Genomic DNA, 24993 nt, shown 5'->3' with positions numbered 1-24993 from the left:
TCGCGACATTCTAGGACCACTTGGTCGATACGATGACCCCTGGGGAAAAGAAAAAAAAAAAAACAAAAAAAAAAACAACAAATAAACACGCACCCGTGATTTGTCTTCTGGCAAAAAATACAAAATTCCACATTTTTGTAGATAGGAGCTTGAAACTTCTACAGTAGGGTTCTCTGATACGCTGAATCTGATGGTGTCATTTTCGCTAAGATCCTAAGACTTTTAGGGGGTGTTTCCCCTTATTTCCCTAAATAGGGCAAATTTTCTCAGGCTCGTAACTTTTGATGGGTAAGACTAAACTTGATGAAACTTATATATTTAAAATCAGCATTAAAATGCGATTCTTTTGATGTAGCTATTGATATCAAAATTCTATTTTTTAGAGTTTTGGTTACTATTGAGCCGGGTCGCTCCTTACTACAGTTCGTTACCACGAACTGTTTGATATATATATATATATATATATATATATATATATATATATATATATATATATATATATATATATATATATATATATATATATATATATATATATATATATATATATATATATATATATATATCACAAATGAACATATAATGAAAAAATATATATATCAAAAGAGTTATCACAAGAGTGGCTCAAATCAAGAATCAATGATCTTATTCTGAAGATTATTAAATTGCTGCGTTAGACTGTTGTAAAGACGTCAAAGACGTAAACCTGTGAAACCTAGGCACAATCTCTCTAGTTTTGTCTTGCATTTTCTTTTGAAATGAGTCATCTACAATGGCCTTCTTAAATACTGTAAGACTTTCTTCTGATGAATAAAATCTGTAACAACCAAATCAAGCAGGAAGTTGGTGTAAGGTTTTAGCCTTAAAGGGTACTCTTATTCAATGATTTTTTTTATAGCATAATTTTTTTCAATTCAGCATTAGCAGCTGCATTATATTATAGACATCAAGGTCAAATCAAGGTCAGATACATTGCAAATACAGTTCAGATTATCCTACTAGCAATAGAAAAGTTTCTAAAAGCAATAAAATTCAGACAATGGAATGACATCGCTTTTTTAGCAGACAAATAGCCATATTCTAAAGAGACTCGTTCGATTGTAAAACCTTCAATAGTGATAGATGGATCTTTCTATTTCGTTCAAAGAAAGGACTTGATGAATATTATTCACAATCATGGGCAAGTATTTCTGAAGAAAAGATATGTTGTATGAGGTCAAACTATTACCAGTAACTATCTTAAATTTCTATGAAACACAATTGTACTGGAAACCCTCATGTTCCCACGAATCGAGTCATACAAATTTTCCACGGGTTTACCCTCCCCATCATTAAGTAAAAAGATAGCTCTGATATTCATCATTATTTCTGATATTCAAATATCTTTAATTTACCCCCTCCTTCTACGAAATTTTGGTCATCGACTCCTTGAATCAAACTCCTTTGCACTTGCTTTGACTTGCTCAACATAACCCTGCTTTGTTTTAAGAGTTTCATAATGATCGGGGAAAAATGACCGTAAGAGACATCAAGAGTTAGTTATAATAAATTTATTCATTCTTCCTCATTAACAGCAATGCTGTAACGTTGCGTATAGCGAAGATTCATAAGGCTTCGATGTTTTGTTATTTTTTTTCCACAGAAACTTCATGTGGGCCTCATTCGATTGGGAGTCAGATTATCTAGTACCCTTCTTAAGAGTCAAAATTGATCGGAGGGCAACCAGCCCCCAAGACTGTTTTCTCCAAATGCTTCCGATCAAAATTTTGAGATGGAAATATTGCTCAACTTTGTCTGAAAGTCAAATAACTATTCTCCCGAGTTTGACATCCCCCTTTACCGAGAGCTTCCGGGAAAATGGTGGTAAGTTATTCAAGTTGCTTATTTTAGCATATACGCTCTTTTTAGGAGGTGAGGTCCTTTAGACTTCAGATGGAGTTCATTCAATTGGAAATCACAGGCTCTAGTGCCCTGTTGTGAGTGAAAAATGATCGGAGGGTAATTAATCCCACACCCACGCCCGTTTTCCTCAAATAGACTTGATCCAAATTTTGAGATACCATCTTGTTCAAAATGGTCAAAAAAGTAAATAACTATGCCTCTGGGGTTGACAAAACCCCCCAAAGCTACGCGGCAACGACTGTAAGCTATGCAAGTTTCCCATTATATGGTTTTTGTGGAATGGTTTTTATGGAATGGGTGGTCGTATAAACTTTGAAGGGAGCTCTTTCACATGCAAATCAAAAGTTCTAGTTCCCTTTTAAAGAATCCAAAGTGATCAAAGGGGAACCATCCTCCCACTCTCTAACTCCCTTTTTCCCCCCAATGCATCCAACCAAAATTTAAAGATAGTCTTTTCGTTCAAAATAGTCTAACGATCAAATAGCTACTCTTCTGAGTTTGGCAACCCCCGTGCCCCCGCCCACAAGGCAAGAGCTGTAAGTTATGCAAGCTGCCCAATCAAGACATATATGGTTCTTATGAAAGAGGTGTTCGTATAGACTTCGAAGGTGGCTTTTTCGAATAGAAATCGAAATTTTTAGTGCCCGTTTCAAGCGTCAAAACTGATCACAGGTCAACTAGCCCCAAGCGCCCTTTTTTCCTAAATACAGCAGATCAAAATTTTCAGAAAACTATTTTTTTCAATATAGCTCAACGGTAAATAAAACGATGCCTCCAGGGTAGAAACCCTCCCCCAAAAAAATCTGGGGAAGGGATTTTAGTTATACCAGTTGCTCATTATTAACATGTAAGGAATTAAAGAAAACTTAAGGAAATTAAGCTAATTAAGGAGGGGTGCTGATCAAAATCAAAATACACCATGTGCGTACTGGTTTTGAAAAAGGTAATATTAGCAATATCTAAAGAATGAGTGAGGGTATTAAGTTGAAACTATTCAAGCCACGTTAAGGATATTTTGAAGAAAGATTGGAGGGTGATCAGGCCCCCTCAGCTGAGCTCTGATCGAAATTTGGTATTGTTTTCACCTATTTGCACCTTAACATCTTTTACATGTTTTTAACTTGTCGAAGAAACGTGATTATGCCCTGCATACCAAAACATATTTTACTTGTATAACTCATCAAAAAAACGTAATTATACCCAGTACACCATATTTTATATTTTAGAAATATATCTTTTCTAAATGATTGTAATTTTTCAGGAGTCCTTAGTTAACGGTTCTCATTTGAGTTTCACACTACACTGATCTAGAGCTTTGTCTTTTCTTAGTTTCATCCTCAGCTTTTGTGTCAGATTAAATTATGGCGAGAGTGCTAGGAGAAAATATGAAAAAAATTGTTTTTCAGTTCCTCCGAGGAAAGTCTGGCTAACAAGATCGGATGGAGCAATTTTAAGTTCGGTGTTGGAAGGCTTAAGGGAAGAAGAGCGGTTGGATTTGACTTGTCATGCCGAAGGAGGTAAACAGATCTCATTTCATGCCTATAAACTCTTTTATTCAATGTTTGTTTTCTTTTATGACAGATTGACTACACTTTTGAGACTACCTAATATTCGTCTGGATTTTTTTCTTTGACAATTCAAACAACTAATATTTATTATTCCCTATAATAAAATGTAAGAACATTTCCTTTTAATATCGCCTAGCTATGAGTGGTATTTAAATTAAAAACCCATTTCCCCCATTTAAATCCGTTCTGAACAGCAGTTTTCTGCTTGCTTAACCATATATTTAGGATATGGTTGCTTTTCTCTTTTAAATATTTCAGTAGGTTTTTATCTATTGATACTTTTCACAAAATTCTATTGTTTTACATCTTTCTTTTTATTTTCTCCAACAAAAATACTACCCTTTTCCCCAAGTATATTCCTACCCCCATGATTTGCTCAACTTGATTATGAAGGTGTATAACGAGCCGAAAAAAAAACTCTCGCTAGTACAGTTCTATCACTTTTTCAGTGTAACTATGCCAAATCTCTTTGAGCATGGTCACGGCATAAGCTAAACTTTAAACTTACTCCAAAGGAATTTGAAAATTCCTTTCGTTCTTTTGAAAGTAACCAAACTTTAAATACGATTTTCATTCACACCTAGGTAAACTTGAGGGAAGAAAGATTCAGTGGAATGAATTCAGAAGCCAAAACTTAAATACACTTCTATGGCCGATTCACAGAAAACGATTTTTGCTTTTTCAATTTTTTATTTGTTTTCCTAAGAAATTATATTATCCCTTAAACTTACATCTGAAAATGAAACACAAATAAACCTACTTTTTATTTATGTGTACGTATTTTTGTAATAATCTTTTGCTTATAAATCATATGTTTATGTCAGATTGACTGTTATACAACAATATCGGCTAATAACATAAATTTGTTATTGAGAAAAGGGGACTATCCCCTTTTATTTTAAGGATAGCTCAAGTTACACCGGTGCACAAAGGTGGAGATTTTGCAAAATTAGAAATCTGTAGGCCAGGTTCTGTGCTTCCTATTAAGTCAAGCATTTTAGAAAAATATTATGCAAATAGATTACTGTGTTATCTTGAGGGTCGTAATACTTTTAGTCTTACATTGTTTGGATTCAGATAAGCCATCATAATATATTTAACAAGCATAATCAATTACACATTATGCTGAGGATTATAAGGTTGCAGCGATACTTTTGGATCTAACAAAAGCTTTTTAAAGTGTTAGTCAGGAATTTCTTTTGCCTAAATTTTAGTTTTAATGAGTTTGAGGACCTGCACTAGCTTTTTACGTGGATTTCTTGCCAATCGAAAGCCGTATGCTCTTGTGACTACATCAATTTCATCAACACTATCAGTTGCTTGTGGTGCTCTGCGGAGATCGGTGCTTACAACACTATTTGTTGGGACCTCCATCCCTTGTTTTTTATGTAAAATAAATGTCCTTTTTTTGGCTTCTTTGAATTATACCCACTCTGGGATTTCTTGTAATCCCCACCCCACTTTCCTTTGGCTTGCAATCCTTAGTTTTCTCTTTACAGCAATTCATTCTTGTAGACAGTTAAATTAATTGGATTTTAACTGTGTAGTTACAAGGGTGACTAATTCCTGCTAAAAACAAAAAAAGCATTTTTGGACGGCAGCCTTAGTTGAAATTGAGTGGGGTGATAGCGAGAATCAGCCCACATATTCTAGCTTTTGCGTCGCACCCGCTGAGGGTTTGGATTGGCTGGACTTCGCACGATGCGATCTTGTGATTTTGTTTTGTTGGGTGGCAAAAAGTGTGTTTTTTTTCAGTTCTTGTATAAACTATGGTTTGAAAAACAATTACGGTTATTATTTTCTACTGTTGACTTCTTTTGATTAGCCTTGAGTGAGATAGGTTCCCTGGGTACAGAGAGAGAGTTGGATCACAGAGAAAGCACTGTGATAATAGTTTATCTTTAAGTAAGGGAAAGATATAGAGTCGTTGGATCTTAATGTACGTGACATTAGGCGTGGCGTCTTGGGTCAATTAGCGTGGAACTTTCGTAACTTGGGAGAAGTACACTTGTCAGAACCCTGCCGGTTCTTGAAAACCGACACGGCCAGGACATTAGAATTCTTGGCACGTTAAAGTTACCCTGACCCCCGAGGTACCACTAAGTTACTCTGGTGGCGTTGAAGATCTCTAAATTGTGGTGGAAGTGGATTAGGGACCCCCCTCTCGCCTTAAGCTGGCGGCAACGATTAAAGGAAAGCTATCGGGAGATAGCTAAAAGAATCCACGTTTTCCAAAGATACTGGTGGATTTAGTCCAGAGCTAAAAGACAATAAAATTTGCGGAAGGACGGATTTTAAGAATTACAAATTTAAAATTTGATGAGCTAGACTCTAGCTAGGAACGACACGTTGTATGAGCGAAGCTACCTTTGATGAAAGGGTGTCTAGGTCTCGCCTAATGTAATATAAAAACTAGAGAAAAATACGGAAATCGGCTGTTTTCCGGGAATAATGAGACAAATGTAAAATTTTGAGGATAAAAAGAAATAGTGAAATTAGCAGAAAAATTGAGTCCTGAGTTTTACAGTGTAGGAGTCTCTCCGTATTAGAAAGTATTAAGAAAGTTTATTAAAATATTAGAAGGTTTTAAGTATGGATAAAAGAAAGTAGAACTTTTTCTATAGTTGACTGGATTTTTCGGAATTGGATATAATCTTCTGTGGCAAAGGTTATAAGATCATTGTTAAGGCAGATTAGGGAAATTTGTAAGTTTTGTGCGCACATTAAACAAAGAAGGTAAGAGCATCTATCCTACTGAGTAATCGGCCTAAGTGGAGACTACATTTTTTTTGGTGTTTAATTACAATTCAGATTGCCTGAAAAATCTTCGGTTAAGTGAGCAAGCTATTAAAGCACAAGATACATTGAGGCATCTTGGTGCACCGATTGGGTCAAATCCTCGCGCCCTGCGTCAACTTTTGAACTAGTTGCGGTTTACTAGTTGTGTTAGAATTTAAATTTAACCGCCGTATCTTAGCTAGCATTTATAACGCATTTGCTGTTCCGCATCCACTTGTAGAAACATGGAAGTGTTTCTTCAAGTGGGCGAAATGTTTGCTACGGCTGCGTCTCTGAACTAACGACAGCTCCCTATCCTCGGGGTATGGAGTTGCTAGTCTAGAGTCCACGGCGCAAAAAACAAAACGAGAGATATTGGAGGCAGATTATTAGTGAAAGTACCTCTGAAATTGCCCTTCGTTAATAATGTATCTGGTCTTACATATAATTGCCCTTATTTGTATTTCTTTTTCTTTTTCTTCTTTTTTCCTGACAGTTCACCTTTGTTTTGGTTCTGTTTTTATTTGGCAGAATTTATTTGTTTCTTTCACTTTTCTTTCTTTATACTCTATCAGTGTTGTATTCTAAATTTACGATGGTCAATAAATTGATACATACCTACATACATAGACGCCAATGCAAAAGTTAAATGTCCAATAAAAAAAAAACTAATTTTACACAGACACTGTTTTTAATTTAAAGTTCATTTGGACACTATGACATCAAGAAAAGGCTCAAATTGTCTACTGAAAAAGACAAACGACAGTTTGAATCCTTATATAGAATCCTGTCACGTGCCGAGTACCAGGTCCCGGTGGTGAAGCCGCCGTGTTCTCTGCCCTCTCTCTCTCTCTCTCTCTTTCTCTCTCTCTCTCTCTCTCTCTCTCTCTCTCTCTCTCTCTCTCTATATATATATATATATATATATATATATATATATATATATATATATATATATATATATATATATATATATATATATATATATATATATCACAAATGAACATATAATGAAAAAATATATATATCAAAATAGTTATCACAAGAGTGGCTCAAATCAAGAATCAATGATCTTATTCTGAAGATTATTAAATTGCTGCGTTAGACTGTTGTAAAGACGTCAAAGACGTAAACCTGTGAAACCTAGGCACAATCTCTCTAGTTTTGTCTTGCAATTTCTTTTGAAATGAGTCATCTACGATAACCTTCTTAAATACTGTAAGACTTTCTTCTGATGAATAAAATCTGTAACAACCAAATCAAGCAGGAAGTTGGTGTAAGGTTTTAGCCTTAAAGGGTACTCTTATTCAATGATTTTTTTTATAGCATAATTTTTTTTCAATTCAGCATTAGCAGCTGCATTATATTATAGACATCAAGGTCAAATCAAGGTCAGATACATTGTAAATACAGTTCAGATTATCCTACTAGCAATAGAAAAGTTTCTAAAAGCAATAAAAGTCAGACAATGGAATGACATCGCTTTTTTAGCAGACAGATAGCCATATTCTAAAGAGACTCGTTCGATTGTAAAACCTTCAATATTGATAGATGGATCTTTCTATTTCGTTCAAAGAAAGGACTTGATGAATATTATTCACAATCATGGGCAAGTATTTCTGAAGAAAAGATATGTTGTATGAGGTCAAACTATTACCAGTAACTATCTTAAATTTCTATGAAACACAATTGTACTGGAAACCCTCAGATTAGGGAAATTTGTAAGTTTTGTGCGCACATTAAACAAAGAAGGTAAGAGCATCTGTCCTACTGAGTAATCGGCCTAAGTGGAGACTACATTTTTTATGTACCAGTATCTACGGTGGATACGTAATTTTTTGCAGTGTATTTTCTCTGTGTAATTTTTGTTCCAGCTAAACCATTAGTGGAATATTCGCGCGTTTTTCACTTCACTTTCTCATCCTACCCCTTTTATTTTGCTTTTTGGAGGTATATTCCAGTAGCCAAAGATTGATGTAGCGAAGGCAATTTTCATTTGCTAATTAAGTTTGAATATTCTGTTATCTTATTGATTAGATTAAATTTTAAAGAGAGATAATACAGATTTGATGCAAAGCCTGATTAATTTTTTGCTTGGAACTTTGAGCCGGTAAAAGAACCAAAACTTTTTTTTACATCTTTTTTTATTACAAGTAAGTCTTCTGTTTCTCTGTCGTTGCAATACTGGTTTACCATGCAAGTCTAAAATGTTTTTTTTTCGTTTTTTTGGTATTAATAAACAAAATTTCAATTCTTTGATTTGTCCAAGATTGTATTTGCAACTCTAAAATATTCTTTTTCAACTTTTCAACATTGGAACTTTCATGGATAAACCAAAATAAGGATAAACCATAAATATTCCCAAGTTTAAGACATCATATTTTTAAACTTTTGAATGCAGAGAATGACTTAGAATATTCCCGAGGGAAAACTTAAATAGTTTCTGGAAAGTAAACAAAGCAATCTGTATGACTAGATGCAAATATTCAAAATCTGGATACACGTGAAGAAACTAAGAACTAGTTTAAATATTGTTTAGATGCTGTGCATAATGTAAGACACATTTTTATAAATAGATTACGTAATTTAAACTGCAGAATGCCACAGTGATAAATAAATAACTCATTCGTACGACTAAGGGAACTTTGTAGGACCTTTTCAAATTGCCCCTTTTAAGGTTAAGCAGATTGATCTAAATTGAATAATTTTCGAATTAACAGATTTTAAATGAGAACTTTAAATCTTAAATCAGCTCTCTGTAACAAGAAAAATATTCTCTTGAAAAAATAGATTTTATATATGAAAAAATAAATTTAAAAAAATAGATTTTTTATATGAAAAAATAAATTTGAAAAAATAGATTTTATATATGAAAAAATAAATTTGAAAAAATAGATTTTATATATGAAAAAATAAATTTGAAAAATAGATTTTATATATGAAAAAATAAATTTGAAAAAATAGATTTTATATATGAAAAAATAAATTTGAAAAAATAGATTTTATATATGAAAAAATAAATTTGAAAAAATAGATTTTATGTATGAAAAAATAAATTTGAAAAATTAGATTTTATATATGAAAAAATAAATTTAAAAAAATAGATTTTATTAGGTTACAGTGTGTAACTAAACGTACATGACCTAACTTGAGTGTAAAATCAATATTGGTGTTCTAGCAGACCAATGACACAGTGGGCGAATTACTGTGGCATTTACTCCCCCACAGGTTTTACACTTGTAATAGCCATACCGGTTGTAACCGTGGCTACCTTTCAACACAAATAACGATTAGGCAGAACTAGTAGAATCCGTTGCATGTCACAGAGAGTCCAAGGAAATTAAAAGCTCTTGTATTCTTTTTAAGTAATAAAAGATTTTTCACAAAATGGCAGTGTTTTTTGGCTATTTTATGCTGAAAAATCGCAAACACTGCCTTTTCATTTCTAAAATATTATTTAGTTACGATTTTGGATAACCAATTGCTTTAAAAAAATTGAAAGGCAATTTCTGCAATGTCGTATTTTCTGAGGGCTGTGTGCATTGCGGGTTCGATCTTTCCCAGCTCATAAGGAATGAACGGATTACAGACATTCATTTTCTTGTTGAATAGTTTGATTCTTTTTAACCTTTTGTTACTTGTATATTAATGTAGTAAGTGCATGGTTTTTTGCCAATTGTAAGAGGGAATGAGAAACGATACTCAAAAGTAAAGTAGGGGGCTACTGATTATTCAGTAAATGTATTTTGTGTCAAAATTCGGAAAAATTCTGTGAGAACATTTTGCAATCGTGAAAAACTTGAAGAGCTGTGAATGTCTTTTCCCTTCCTAATGTAGGCTAGGTGTAGCCTAATTTGAGTATTTTTCACTGGATTTTTTTGTGAAGTTCTTTCATTCTTGAAGTTTTGTTCTGCTAATTTTAGAAACTGCTGTCAGAAATGGAGGGGTGGGTGGTGACATGAGGACAATAGGTCCTTCATATGTAGAAAAACCCTTAATGTGGTTATAAGGTGCTATAATTAAAATTATATAAACCCTGGAAACTAAGAAAAATGAAAGTGAAAAGTGAAGTTAGAATTTTAAACAAGAAAGACTGTCCTAAGCACGAGGGGGTTGCCGTAGGCCTATTTGTTTTGCCACGCTCCACTGTTTAGACCGAACTTGATCTCTTTTTTTTAATAACACTTCGTGAATAAATCTCAAGAAAATATTTTCAACTTGTGACCACAATATCTTAGACTGAAAGAGCTTTATCATTTGTGTTTGCTTTAATCAATGAAATTTTAATTTAAATATCATGCAAGGTAATAAGTAAATAAAGCACTTCTGATTCTCGGTAGGCTTAATTTGTTTATATTCTAAATTTCTTTCAGTAAAACACAAGTAAAAGTTTGGTATACTGGGAAGAATAGAGGGCTGGAGTACTTTGGTTGAAAGAATTTTGTTGTTTCTTTTATTTAGGCCACACTTCTACTTTTACACGAAAGTTTAACATGCAGTTTTTTAATTACAATATATGTCTTTAATATCTCACTGAAAAAAACAAGACTTTTAAAGATAATCATAAATAGTTTAATTATCAATAAAGTCTTTTGGATATTCATTGAAACAAAAACTAACAATATCACTAATATTTGGCTTTAGAATCAATGAAATCCCTGACAAGGATTGCAATCTTTGAAACAATTAAATATGGAGTTGCTGATTTTTCTTCGATGCTCAGATACAATATTCTAATTTGCAAAAGTTTTAGGCCTGCGGATACTCCCAGTGGATGTACCTGGACACAAAGAGAATTTTATTTTTACCCCATTCAATATTTTTAAAAATGATTTTCTGAATATAAATGTTCTTAGGATGTTCCCCAGCATGGTGATTTTAAAAATTTTGAAACAACATGTAACTATGTTATAAAGATTTGTGAATTTCTTTGGTTTTAGTCAATATTTTACCAATCTCATTTTTTAGCTCATAATAAATATATCGCTTTTTTGCCATTCTATTTTCTAAAGTAGCAAAATTAAGAAAACACGGACTAAGGGGTGACTAAATTTCATTTGAAAGTAATGAAGAAGTTGAAAGAAGCCCCGAATTGAATCGAATAAATGAATTGATGAACAAATAAAGACGTAAAATGAAATTACAAAATTACATAAAGTTGATATAAATAAATAAAATTTACTGAAATAAATAAATAAAACTAAAGAAGAATAAACCGATTAACAATAAAACTTATATAAATGGTTAAAGTAAGCTATTGATATAAATCGATATGACCGTATTAAAACATAATTGATATAAATGAACAAAAGCTATAAACAATATTTAAAAATAAGATTCTACAAGCCTGAATATAAAAGATTGCGGGCAGTGTCACCCATGCCTTAGGAAATACAGCCTTACTAGATATTATTCTATAAAACTAAACAACAACAATAATATGATTCTAGACTTAATGCTGAAATTAGTATTTGAAAATATCTGATTGAAATGTCAAAACCATGTGAATTGAGTATATACGACTACTGCAAGTAATTCAGCTAAAAAAAAGTGTTAATTTAAACACTTATTCTTGACTCTTTAGGTGATCCATCTCCACGGTTGCTTTGGTTGGAAGATAATAAACCAATTGACGCGGTTGAAGAGATAACATCGGGAGATATTAGGAAATTACGACTTCGTATTAACGCGCTTCAACGCCACCATTCAGGAGTTCTTTTGACCTGTGAAGCCTCAAATTCAAATCTCATACAACCTGTAACTGCTTCAGTAAAGCTTGGTCTATATCGTAAGTTCCCTATTTTTATTCAGCCTTTTTGTCAAGTACTCTGTGAAAAAAAAGTCAAATTTAATTGCTTTTATTTATGATGAAGAAAAAGGTCTCTTTTTGCCATACTGTAACCAACCACCCCACCTAACTTCTTTATCCCTGTAAAATTCCTATCGTTGAATGTAGGATCCAACCATTTCTCCGCTTTTAGTCACTCCTCCATGGAAAAAACTTCCAAAATTCATTTATTTCCTTACAAAAACCCAAGTGAAATGAATCATTTTGTCTATTTCCACAGTTTGGTAAACCTCATCCTTCCCGAATGTTGATGAAGTTTTCTTAGGTCGTAATTCCTAAGCATCTCTGCGTATTTCCCTCTTCAATTCTTATAAAACTAAAAGGATCTGTTAAATAAATTATCCAGGACTTTATATGTTTTATTTTATCTTAACAATGTCCACCGTTTGGGAAATATTTGTTTAATATTTTCTGAATTTGGGTTACAATACTAGCCTTTTATTTTTAAATAGCTGGCTCAAAAGGCCTAGAAACTTCAATGGAAATCAAATACGCTTTGGCAAATATGTGTGTTGAAATTAGTACAATCATATTTATGATCCCAAAATGTCTAATAATTAGCATTAAATCTCTTTGGCAATTTTATTCAATAATCCATTTTTGGTCATGGGTCAAAACACAACATATCTATGTGTTAAAAATTATGATGAGGGAAGGGGTTAATGGAAGAACAGAAGTTCAAGGGTCTCTATAGGAGACCTCTTGCCACACAAATTAAAAGTTGGTCACTTTAGCTCAGATTTCAGCAAGGTACTATATTAGCCTCGGAATTATAATTAATACACCTCTAAAGTATTTAATGAAAAGGATTTTGGGGGGGTGAATATTATTTATGAAATATTTACTTACTATGTTTGCTTTTAGATATACAAATTAAATAAAAAAAAAGTTTTCTTAAACTGAAAGTAAGGAGCGCCATCAAAACGAACAGAAATTACTCGGTATATGAATAGGGCTATTCCCTCTTCAACGCCCCACTCTTTACGCTAAAGTTTTTTACTGGTTTAAAATGTAGAGTTGAGAGAAAGAGTTTTTTACTGTTTTAAAAAGTAGAGTTGAGAGAAAGAGTCAAACTTTAGCGTAAAGAGCGGGGCATTGTGGAAGGAACAGTCCCTTTCATATACGGAGTGATTCCTGTTCGTTTTAAGTTTTAATGTCGCTTCTTACTTTCAGTAAAAAAAAAACTTGTTTTTTATTTAATTTCTGAACCTTTTGAATTAATTCATGTTTTGATTTTGGCTCTCCGCACATGAATAATCAATATAAAATTTGCATATTAATTTATTTTTTTGGCTCAATGGCTTTCTCATAGTTTTGAGCGGACAATTTTGAGAAAATAAGGAGCGGGGGAGGAGGCCTAGTTACTCTCCAATTTTTTGGTTACTTAAAAAGGCAATTAGAAATTTTTATTTTTTACGAACATTTTTTTTTTTTTGTAAAAACATATGTAATTAACATACCTAACGAACTTCTATATTGCTATGTTTTTACTAGGTGTATGAGGGGGTTCTCCCCCAAGTCAATACCACGCTCTTTACACTAAAACTTCAATTTTGTCCCGATTCCTTAAGAATGACCTCTGAATCACAAAGGCCGTAGAATAAACAGTTGAAATTACTAAAAATACTTTAGCGTAAAGAGCGAGGTATTAGGAGGAGGTGAATCCCTCATATGCGCAATAATTTCTGTTCAATTGAAGTTCATTTGACCCCCCTCAGCCCAAATATCCCCCTGAAATCGTCTGTGCGCTTCCCAACAACCATTACTATATGTAAACACTGGTCAAAGTTTGTAGCTTGCAGCCCTTCCCACGGGGACTGTGGGGGACTAAGTCGTCCCCAAAGACAGAGTTATTAGGTTTTTCGACTATGCTGAATAAAATGACTATCTCAGAATTTTGATCCGGTGTCTTTAGGAAAAAATGACCGTTGGAGGGGGCATAGGTTCCCTCCATTTTTTGATCACTTAAAAAGGGCACTAGAACTTTCAATTCCCGTTAAAAAGAGCCCTTTCCCGACATTCTAGGACCACTGGGTCGATACTATTACCCTTCGAAAAAAAATTAACACGCATCCGTGATCTTTCTTGTGGCAAAATATACAAAATTCCACATTTTCGTAAATTTTTGTAGCTTGAAACAACTGGTAATGGTAATTTAGGCTTGAACAAGAACTGGTTTTTAGATTTCTATAGTTTTTTTCCCAAATCACCAAGTCAATTAGCTCAAGTATAGACAAGTGGCTATTTTAATAGTTTCCCTCTCCTTAAACAGCGCTTTCCAGATGATGGAATGTGTGATTTATTAACGTGTAAGGGCATATTCGTGTATGAGTAGTACAACTCCGCCTTGAGGCTACGTGAGGAAAATTTGCTGCCCGTCAAAGCACTTTATGATTAAATTCACGACCATCAATTAGCCGCTGTCGACTATGAATTTGCTAGAAAAGATTGGGCCAAGGTTGGGTGTAAAAATGAATAGGACTATTGCAAAATTTACCTTGCAAGTGATATATTGACGATATTGGATATTGTATGTAAAAACACGGACATAATCTATCAGCAGTAAAACTTCATGATTAATGAAGTTATCAAGTCTCAAGAAGTCATTCAGTCTTAAGACTATTGTGGCGTAAGCTCTTCTTGCGCGCGATTCAAAATTCTCCATCGAGGCCAAGATCTCTCACAAGAGCGTAAAGATCGAAAATGAGAGGAGGTACATTAACAGGGTTCACCTCCGCACATAATGAACTTACCTCTTTCTGTTGACTTTCCCCGGGCCCATACTAGCATTCAGACTCTCGAAAAATTCTGAAGGTGGTGACTGGATAGGGGTCTCCGTGCCATCACTGTAGACCCCTTGAGCTGGTGATATTACAGTTAGGTGAACCTGAAAACTAATAATAATTTCTCCTTTGAAACATTTATGATTTTGCCCTGATAAAGAATATGCTAGGCTGAAATAGAATATAGTATTAGTCTTTAAAAAGAATATATTATTTAGCTAAAAAACATAATCTATATTCCTGGTAACGCCCAGAGATGTTTGCTTGTACAGACATCCTGAGGGGGGGGGAAGTTACTAGCCTCTTGGAAGTATTACGCCCTCATAAGGGTACTGGATGCTTATTCGTAGGCACCCTATACTACTACTTAACAGTTCAGCGACCAGAAATTATTCCGTAAATCAGGGTAGTTACCCTCTTTCCTCTAACGCTGGCCTTTACGCTTTAGTTTTCTATAAGAAATTATTTTAGTCGTTTGAGTTTTGATGTCACTCTTGGCTTTCATTTGAAAAAAGTTAACTATTTAATTAATTTGTATTTGAAGTTAACAGCCTACCCAGAGTTACTCTAAATGCGAGAAGGATCACAATCCTTAAATACGACTTATTAAACTAAAATTTTATTTTCGAGCCTTATCTGGGGTGTAACACTAGCATTTTTATTGGGGATGCAAGAGGGGTGTACATCCTTAGAGTTAAAGGACATCCCTTGAATTGTCCCTGTTATTTAACCAAAAATGTAATCTATCGCTGTACTTTCAAGGCGCAAGGGGGGGGGGAGCTCCTGACATCATTTGATTGTCCCTGTTATTAAGCTGAAAGTAAGACCTCTAGCTCTAGTTTTGAGGGTTGGGGGAGACCCCTCGCCAATAGCATTGAACAAGGTTTCTCACTCCCTTAAAATTTTGTTATTAGTCATTATCAGTTTCACTTACGGAGAGGGTGTGTCCATTGGTGGGGTTTTGGCTGGTTCTTCACAGGGAAAATTTTCCAACATTTCCTCCAAAAATTGGTCAGCCCTGTCCATTTACGTTGGTTCTTCACCAAAGAAATCGATTAGTAACTGATCAATCCAAGTTGTGTTCTCAATGGGAACCTGTGAAAAGGAATAAATATTTATTTTCCCTTGAAACACTTATGATTTCATCCTGAAAAAGAATATTAATAGTAGGCTGAGGTTTCTCACCTTGAGTTGGCAAAAATAGTTTCTTTTTAGAAAGGATACATTATTCTCTTCGTGATGAAAGGCCTATTTTATTTTTCAAGGATCATGGCCCCTCAAAGTCTCTCCTTCTTCCAGAACTAACGAACCAGGTCCCCAAACATCTCCGATTTCTCCCCCTTGAAATGGTATGGTCATAGTTTGTACATGAATATGTTATTTTAACAGTAATAAAAACCCTATTTCATTTTTTTTAAGATGAGGGCCCCTCCAATTCCCTCCTCCTTTAAAAACTAACGAAAAACATCCCTGTTATTTCTCCTTTGTATAGATTTGGTTTTAGATTGATCAGGATTTGCTTTTTTCTGTGGCGAAAAACTTATTTCTTTGAGGGCCAAGGCGGCCCGAAGAACAGCATTGAACTAGGGGCTGTGTTTTATAGTCTATATATTTGGGTGGGCCCAGGACAAATTTTTTACTTGTTCAGCCTCTTGTCTTGCGTAAAAATTAAAATGTTAGTGCCAAAACACATAATAAGCACAAGTCCCCCTCGATACTCTAGGGGAGAGTGGGGGAGTAAGTTCAAATTATTCATGTTTCATAAATGTCCGAAGTCACCCCATCGTGTGGGGTGAGTTCGGAATTTATGGGGGTGGGCTCGGACAGCACTTAATTTTCAATAAAATGCAATATACTTAAAAATTCGGAAACGTAGACATCTTAAAACCAAATAATATGTACACAAGTGGACCCTCTTTATCTGATGTTGTAGCAGCTGAGGCCGTAATGGAAAGTGAGACCTCGCTTTGTCCGCTCTGTCCCGCCGGTAGCAGCAGGCGATGGAAGCGCAATAATAATGTCATCTGAAGACACAAATGCTTTGTCTTCAATATCTGGAAAGACAAATCGTTCTCCATTTCTGCGCAGGAGAGAGACTTCCTAGTCACTTCCACTTTTTCCTTTGATTTGGCCAATATAGAAAACATCACGTTTCTTAGACTTTCTCAGCTCGAACTTCACAAGAACAAAGCTTTCAACTTGAGCATTTTCTATGTCAAAATGCTCGAAGTCCTCTCCAAGCTCTCCACAGTGAAGAGACTCGTCGCTTGATGAATCATTCAAGGCAACCAATGTGAAATAAAGCTCTTCTCCGTCCTTTTCGTCGTCGTCACTGCGGGCCGCACTGTTTTTGCGTTTCTTCGCAGATTGCTTCGGTGGTCTGATCTTTTTCTGATTTTTAACTGTAATCTCTTCCTTTTCATGTGTGTCTGTTAAAATGCGAGTCTTCCTCGATGCTGACTCCCATGACCCGAAACAGAGCTAGTTTCAACTCAGGGGAAGGGTCTAACTTCTTCAGGAGACCTAATCATGGAAGAAGCCGGTGAGGGTACGGAGTCGGCGTCAGCCTGAGACAGAGGACTCGGCGAAACGGTTATTATATCTAGGAGCCTGTCTGTCACTAGCGACGGTGCAAAAGCTCCCTCCGGAAATATGTCAAGATTGAAAGGGAAGATCCCAGTGGCTTGGAACGCAGATACAATGTTCAACGCACTAAACTTCTCTAGGAAGGAAGCCCTGCCGAGCGGAGCTACTTCGTAAATCGAAATATGCTGGCCGGGATGTAACTGTAGCCACTCATTGAAACGCCCTTTTAGTGCGTTCTTGAAAGGAGAAAGAACGCCTACGTCTAGTGGTTGCAGTTTATGCGAATAGTGAGGCGGAAATGTCAAAAGTGTCACAAAATTTTCCTTGCAGTGTTCGATCACCCTTACATCGAGATGGCTGTCATGGTTGTCCATTATCAGGAGGATCGGAGTCTCTGCATCTGGCTTAGTGATCTTCGTAAAATGTATCACAGCTTCCGAGAACCATTGACCCATCCACTGGGGTGAGCAAGTCCCAGGCAACCAGGGGGCCATCGCTAATCATTCTAGGTACACAAAATTCACTCGTGGAAAAATGAAAACCGGAGGGATAGTTGCCCCGGATGCACTTGCAAAACAGAAAGCAGTAACATTTTGAACTCTTTCCGCAGGCACTGTCTGACCAACTTGTTTTTGTCCAGTCGGCGCTAGGATTTTAGGCGACGGAAGCATCGTGGGTATGCCAGTCTCATCCATATTCCAGATACGATCGGGTATCAATTTTGCTCCAAATCTCCCTTAGACATCAAGCAGCTTATCAAAAAACATCTGGACTACAGGTCTGTTGCGGCCGAAGGCTCTCGCCTGACTTGTGGGTTCCGGCTTCCTAACTGAAATGTCTGGATTCCGTTTAAGAAATGCGAGAAGCCAGTCCTAAGGCGCTGCCTCGTTTTCCGTTCAACTTTCTGGCACAGAAATGTTATTTGCACGAGCGTAAGAAAAGGCGAAACATCTGGATTCTATTGTTGCAAGTTCGTGGTTCATAGTAGAACCACGTGGCTGATACTCTCTTGTTCATAGTTCGGAAATAGTCTGCAAGTTTCCTCTCGTTTCCCATGTCAACAATTTTCCTGCTGTGTTTGGCTTTCATCGGGAAGTTCATAAATAGTGGCTGTGGCTGTTCATTGGCACTTGCTGAAAATTCTTTCCTTGATGGTTTCGATCGCTTGACGTAGTCCAGTAGTGTAGATTTTTTGATACCGAAGTTTTCTGCAATTCCTCTCAACGTGCCTTCTTTCTTGATATAAGCCTCTACGGCTTTCTTCATATTTTCTCGATCAGGAGGAGAATTTGGCCGCTTTCTTTTGTACCCTCGAGGCATTCTGAATAAAAAACAACAATTAGAAACAGTTAAAAATAAAAATCGTAAAAGGTACATGATAAGAAAAACGATGGAAAGGGCAAAACAGTAGGTGGGTTTGGTTCAGACCATGTCCGAATGCACCCCACTGTGGTCGTCCGAGCCAACCCCACCTGAAAGAAAATGCCTGAAACCTCACGTGCGCCTCAGAACTTACAGATGGCTTCAAAAACCGAAATCGAAACAACTTAAGAAAAACCAAGTTAAACGTGTCATGCAGTAAGAAAGCTAAATGTTTATTAATATAGGTTGAATTAAATCTCAAAGTAAAGAAGATCCAGCACACCTTACCTTGGTTTTTTCAGTTTTTTCAAATATTTCCAAAACGACTGCACGTGGGGTAACAAAACTACATACGCAAGTTCCGAAAATTCCGATTATTGTCTACCCCTTGAATTTAACTCAAATAATTGTTTTATTTTTCCAAAATAATTGCCCTTAATAAACATAGTTTCAATTTGCATCGTGTTCACTTAAATTTAACTCGAGTAGCTGTTTTAGTTTTCTTAATAACTTACGCTAGGTACCCACACTCCTTCCTCAAAATAAACGTTGACTGCTAAAATTAGAGATAGTCACATTTTCCATATGAAAATAGTAATGATAGCCCCCTCCACTCTTCTCAACAAAGATTTAATGTAAACATAAAATGTTTTTTCATATCACCTTTTTACGCAAAGATTTAACTTGTCAAAGCCTTCAAAGCCGTCAATTTACCAGACGATAGCAGATGCAAAAAGACCCTTATTCGTTACCTACATGCAGGGGTAGCTTTAATAATGCCATATCAAACAATTCGTGGTAACGAACTGTAGTAAGGAGCGACCCGGCTCAATAGTAACCAAAAGTCTAAAAAATGGAATTTTGGTACCAATAGCTACATCAAAAGAATCGCATTTTAATGCTGATTTTAAATATGTAAGTTTCATCAAGTTTCGTCTTACCCATCAAAAGTTACGAGCCTGAGAAAATTTGCGTTATTTTAGAAAATAGGGGAAAATACCCCCTAAAAGTCATAGAATCTTAACGAAAATCACACCATCAGATTCAGCGTATCAGAGAACCCTACTGTAGAAGTTTCAAGCTACTATCTACAAAAATGTGGAATTTTGTATTTTTTGCCAGAAGGCAGATCACGGATGCGTGTTTATTTGTTTGTTTTTTTTGTTTTTTTTTCTTTTCCCCAGGGGTCATCGTATCGACCCAGTTGTCCTAGAATGTTGCAAGAGGGCTCATTCTAACGGAAATGAAAAGTTCTAGTGCCCTTTTAAGTGACCAAAAAAATTGGAGGGCACCTAGGCCCCCTCCCACGCTCATTTTTTCCCCAAAATCAAAGGATCAAAATTTTGAGATAGCCATGTTGTTCCACATATTCGAAAACCATAATAACTATGTCTTTGGGGATGACTTACTCCCCCACAGTTCCTGAGTGAGGGGCTGCAAGTTACAAACTTTGACCAGTGTTTACAGTAATGGTTATTGTGAAGTGTACAGACGTTTTCAGGGGGAATTTTTTTGGTTTGGGGGTGGGGTTGAGGCGAGGTTGCTATGTGGGAGGATCTTTCCTTGGAGGAATATGTCATGGGGGAATAGAAATTCAATGAAAAGGGCGTGGGATTTTCTAGCATTACTATAAAAAAAACCTATGAAAAAATAAACATGAAAAAGTTTTTCAATTGAAAGTGAGGAGTAGTATTAAAACTTAAAATGAACAGAGATTATTATGCATATGAGGGGTTGTAAAAATACTTTAACATAAAGAGCGAGGTATTTAGGAGGAGATAAATACCTCGCTCTTTATGCTAAAGTATTTTTAGTAATTTCAACTATTTATTCTAAGGCCTTTCTGATTCAGGGGTCGTTCTTAAAGAATTGGGACAAAACTTACGATTTAGCGTAAAGAGTGAGGTATTAACGAGGGGACAAACACCCTCATATACAAAATAAAAATATAAGAATATAAAAGTTTGTTACGTAAGTTAATTCTTAAGTTACGTATATTTTTTACTAATAAAAACTTTCGTTAAAAATTAAAAGTTTTACTTGCCTTTTTAAGCAACCAAAAATTAGAGGGCAACTAGGCCTCCTTGCCCACCCCTTATTTCTCAAAACCGTCTGATCAAAACTAAGAGAAAGCCATTAAGCCAAAAAAAAGAATTAATATGCAAATTTCATTTTAATAATTTATGTGCGGAGAGCCAAAATCAAACGTGCATTAATTCAAAAACGTTCAGAAATTAAATAAAAAAAAACCAATTTTTTTAACTGACAGTAAGGAGCGACATTAAAACTTAAAACGAACAGAAATTACTCCGTATATGAAATGGGTTGTCACTTCCGCAATCCCTCGCTCTTTACGCTAAAGTTTGACTCTTTGCCACAGTTCTACTTTTTAAAACAATTGAAAACTTTAGTGTAAAGAGCGAGGGATTGCGGAGGGGACAACCCATTTTATATACGGAGTAATTTCTGTTTATTTTAAGTTTTAATGTCGCTCCTTACTTTCAGTTAAAAAAAACTAGTTTTTTTTATTTAATTCGTACAAGAAACTAAAAACTACATAGATTAAAAAAATGATGATTCAAGTTATTTTCTCAACTTTCCAAAAAAGAATAACTTTTAAAAAGCAATAATTGCATTTCTTTGTATGTAGGGCATTGAGAGACGTTGCGTACTCACGCAGTTGATGGGAAACCCTTCATTGTATAACGATCAAAAATCTCAGATACAATTTAATCACATGTTTAACTCTCTAAATTGAAGACTTGGGTTAAAAATCTAAACAAGTTGAAACTACCTTAAACATTTTAGTGATTCAATTCTATGAGAAAAAAATGAATCTCAAATATTCTTATTATCTGAAAATTTTTTTTAAAGGATTTTAACAAGACCATAGCACTTTTAATGCTTAATACCATACTTAAACTACCGACTAAATTCCGCCACAAATAGACGAGTATTAAGAGGAGATTACAGACCCCATCATCCTAAAGGCAGTTTTAAAGTAATTTAATTCATTTATTTTGAGCAGTTTTTGACAATACATATTTATTTTCAGATTTAAATCTTATTCTATATTTGAATTCGAAAAAATCTTGTTTCATGTCCTTGTAATTCCTAAGTTAGTCGAATGTTTCATTCACCAATATATTTCTTAAAAGGACTTGAATAGGTTTGCTTATTAGAGCTACTTTTATGTGTGTGTGGAAGACCAAATAGTTAGGGATAATGAACATTGACTGTTGGACCATGAAAATTAGCGGAAATAAGAAGTCCCACATCAAAGTCCATAGAGTTCTAGTTTCTAATCCTTAATTTCCTAGTCTATTTCTCTTTTTTTGCAATCTGCCAAAAAAGATAATAATAATAAATCGTCCGTTTGTTGTTTTTTTTTAACAAAAACAAATTTTCAAAAAAAAATTTTTCTAGGCTTAAATACAATTAACCATATAAGCAATTGAATATCACTTTTATTTTTGACAAAAAAATGAACTTAAAAAATAGAAAATCGTACAAATACCCTAGATTTGTTAAAAGTATAGGGTTTAAAATTATTTTGTCTTTTGGTCAGAAGTCTTTCGCGACAATTTCGGCAGGTTGCCGCCAGTATATAGGGTATAATGGTGCATTCCACTTATCAGAGCCACTGGGAAATTGCTTCGTTTGCATCTCTAAAGGCCTCGGTATCCATCGGAAGAAAATGTCAAAGTCGATACAATCTGATTTATTACAAGCAAAAATTTTGACCAAACTATTAATGACCCCCCCCCAAAAAAACAATTAAAAATATTTTTTGAGTAAATAATTATTGCCAAAAACTATTGATTTTAAGTGACTTTTTTCCGATTTTTGAAAAATAGAAATAGTGATGGTGGAAGGTTATATCGTGTAGTTGCATTTATACAAGTAATACCATCGTGGTAGTTCAAAGCACTGAGAATATTTGCTTTACATACTGTTGCAAAAGAATGACCATGAGAATGACAAAACGATGCATGATAAAATTTTGGCTGAAAATGAATAGAAATGAAATTGTATTAAACAGGGTCTAAGACAGGGGACTTTCATTCAATTAATGCCATCTAGCATCCCTTTCTTTTGCCTTTTTCATTATCAATTACAAGAGACATATTTCTAAAGCTTTTTGGACGTGACAAGGTATGAGAAAAAAAATTAATTGTTACTAGGCTTCGTGTTTTTGTCAAGAAACGTTATGGATGAACGTGATCTTGAGAATAGTTACTTTTTTCTATATTTTCATCTGTCTTTCCATTTGTTTTTTTTTGTAGAAAGACAATCACCTATTTTTACTTAGAAATTTTCACTGCTAAATAGGCACTACATGGCTAAGAGACCATGTGGATATATACTCCTAATTTTGTCTCCGACTGCTAGTACATGATTTTAGCAAAAATAAGAAAAAATTAACCTAATTAAGTTCAACACCTTTTACTGTGCAATTAATGAATCACTCAAATTAATTTTTGTGTTTCAAAGATTTTAGTTTAGTCAGCACTCCTACTTTAATACTCTAAACCAGTGGTTCCCAGCCGGTGGTACGCGTACCCCAGGGGGTACGCGAAACCCTCGCAGGGGGTACGCGAAGGTCCCAAAATTAATTTAGTCTACATCTTTAAAACTTGTTTCTGACTCAGTTCCAACATTTCCCTAAAAATCAGATAACATAACCCATTGTACGTAATTTCAGACTCATTTTCAAAACTTTCGCTTTCAGTAACCCGCTAATTTTTCTCCATAGCCGTAAGGTCTCGATTTAAACTCAGCGGGTTCAGTATCTTGTCATCTGTTGAAACACGAAGTTCGTGAATTGTGGTTGCAAACAAAGATGGATAGATTCCTGATCAGGAATAACAAGAAGCCGAATGATGGTACCCAAAACTCTGAACCTGCACCTAAGAAGAAGAAATATGACGAATCATCGGTCAAAGTGCGTCGATATTTGTCAGAATACCTAGGGTTCGGATTTAGTGCGACAAAGTCTGATCCAGTGAATGCACAGTGCGTTCTTTGTGGTCAAGTCTTGGCCAACAGTTCCATGAAACCTGCGCATATGAACCGGCATCTCAGTACTGTGCACCCTTCTCATGTCGGTAAGCCCATAGAGTTTTTCAAGTGTAAACAAGAAGCATTCGCTAGTAACTGTTTGGAAATTGCAAAAGTGGCATCAGTTTCTTCAAAGGCTCTCCGGGCTTCGTATGCTGTTTCATATTTAGTTGCGAAACAGAAAAAAACGCACACCATCGCCGAATGTCTGATATTACCAGCACTAGTGAAAGTCAGTGAAATAATGTTTGACACGAAAACTGCTACTGCCCTTCAGTCTATACCTGTGTCAAACAATACCATTTCAAGAAGGATAGAAGACATTGCAAGCGATATTGTCATGCAGGTTATTGAGCAAATAAAGTTGACGAAGATGTTTGCGTTACAGCTTGACGAAAGCACGGATGTGTCAGGTGAAGCCCAGGTGATCGTCTTTGTTCGATATCAAGATTGTTCTGACATAAGAGAAAATATTCTGTTTTGTCAAAACCTACAGTCAAGAACAACAGGAGAAGAACTATTCAAGATGATTGACAAATTCTTCGCAGAAGGGGGCATCTTGTGGGACTGGTGTCTATCAGTTTGTAGTGATGGAGCTGCCGCCCTAACAGGGAAGAATAATGGGCTCATGGCCTGGATAAGGAAGAAAAATCCAAAGGTGAAGTGGTTGCACTGCATCATTCACAGGCAAGCTCTTGCATCGAAAAGGATGAACGCACATCTGCACGAGACCCTCAACGAGGCTGTAAAAGTGATCAACTTCATCAAAGCCCGACCACTGAACTCAAGAATGTTCAAGTTGCTGTGCCAAGAGATGGGTTCAGAACATCAACATTTACTTCTGCACACAGAAGTTCGCTGGTTGTCTCGTGGGAAGATTTTAAACAGACTTTTCGAGCTTCGACAAGAAGTTCATATGTTTCTTCTGGAGCAAAAATCTGCATTCAGTTCACTTTTTGAAAACCAGGACTGGGTCTGCAGGCTGGCCTATCTTGCGGATATTTTCGACAAACTGAATGACTTGAATCTGTCAATGCAAGGTTTCCGGACGGACGAACTCTCCCTGAATTCGAAGATGTGTGCTTTCATCAAGAAATTGGAGTTC

General features: G+C 35.3%; 1 protein-coding gene and 1 long non-coding RNA gene across 2 annotated transcripts in view; one reads left to right on the top strand and one right to left on the bottom strand.

Annotated features, from left to right (window-relative positions):
* LOC136035282 (nephrin-like) overlaps positions 1 to 24993 on the top strand; it is a 255108-nt gene that overhangs the window by 51734 nt on the left and 178381 nt on the right. The window contains exons 4-5 of the mRNA XM_065716966.1: positions 3309 to 3419; positions 11833 to 12036. Coding sequence (XP_065573038.1) covers positions 3309 to 3419; positions 11833 to 12036 — 315 coding nt within the window. The remainder of the gene's footprint in view (positions 1 to 3308; positions 3420 to 11832; positions 12037 to 24993) is intronic.
* Positions 14856 to 24993, bottom strand: part of LOC136035283 (uncharacterized) — a 50771-nt gene continuing 40633 nt past the window's right edge. The window contains exons 2-3 of the long non-coding RNA XR_010619387.1: positions 15814 to 15974; positions 14856 to 14990 (exon numbers count right to left, since the gene is read on the bottom strand). This is a non-coding gene — a long non-coding RNA (uncharacterized LOC136035283). The remainder of the gene's footprint in view (positions 14991 to 15813; positions 15975 to 24993) is intronic.

The sequence above is a fragment of the Artemia franciscana genome, chromosome 14, assembly GCF_032884065.1.
Source record: "Artemia franciscana chromosome 14, ASM3288406v1, whole genome shotgun sequence".
Taxonomy (NCBI): Eukaryota; Metazoa; Arthropoda; class Branchiopoda; order Anostraca; family Artemiidae; genus Artemia; species Artemia franciscana.
The sequence above is the reverse complement of the archived record's forward strand: the minus strand, read 5'-3'. Positions and strand labels throughout refer to the sequence as shown.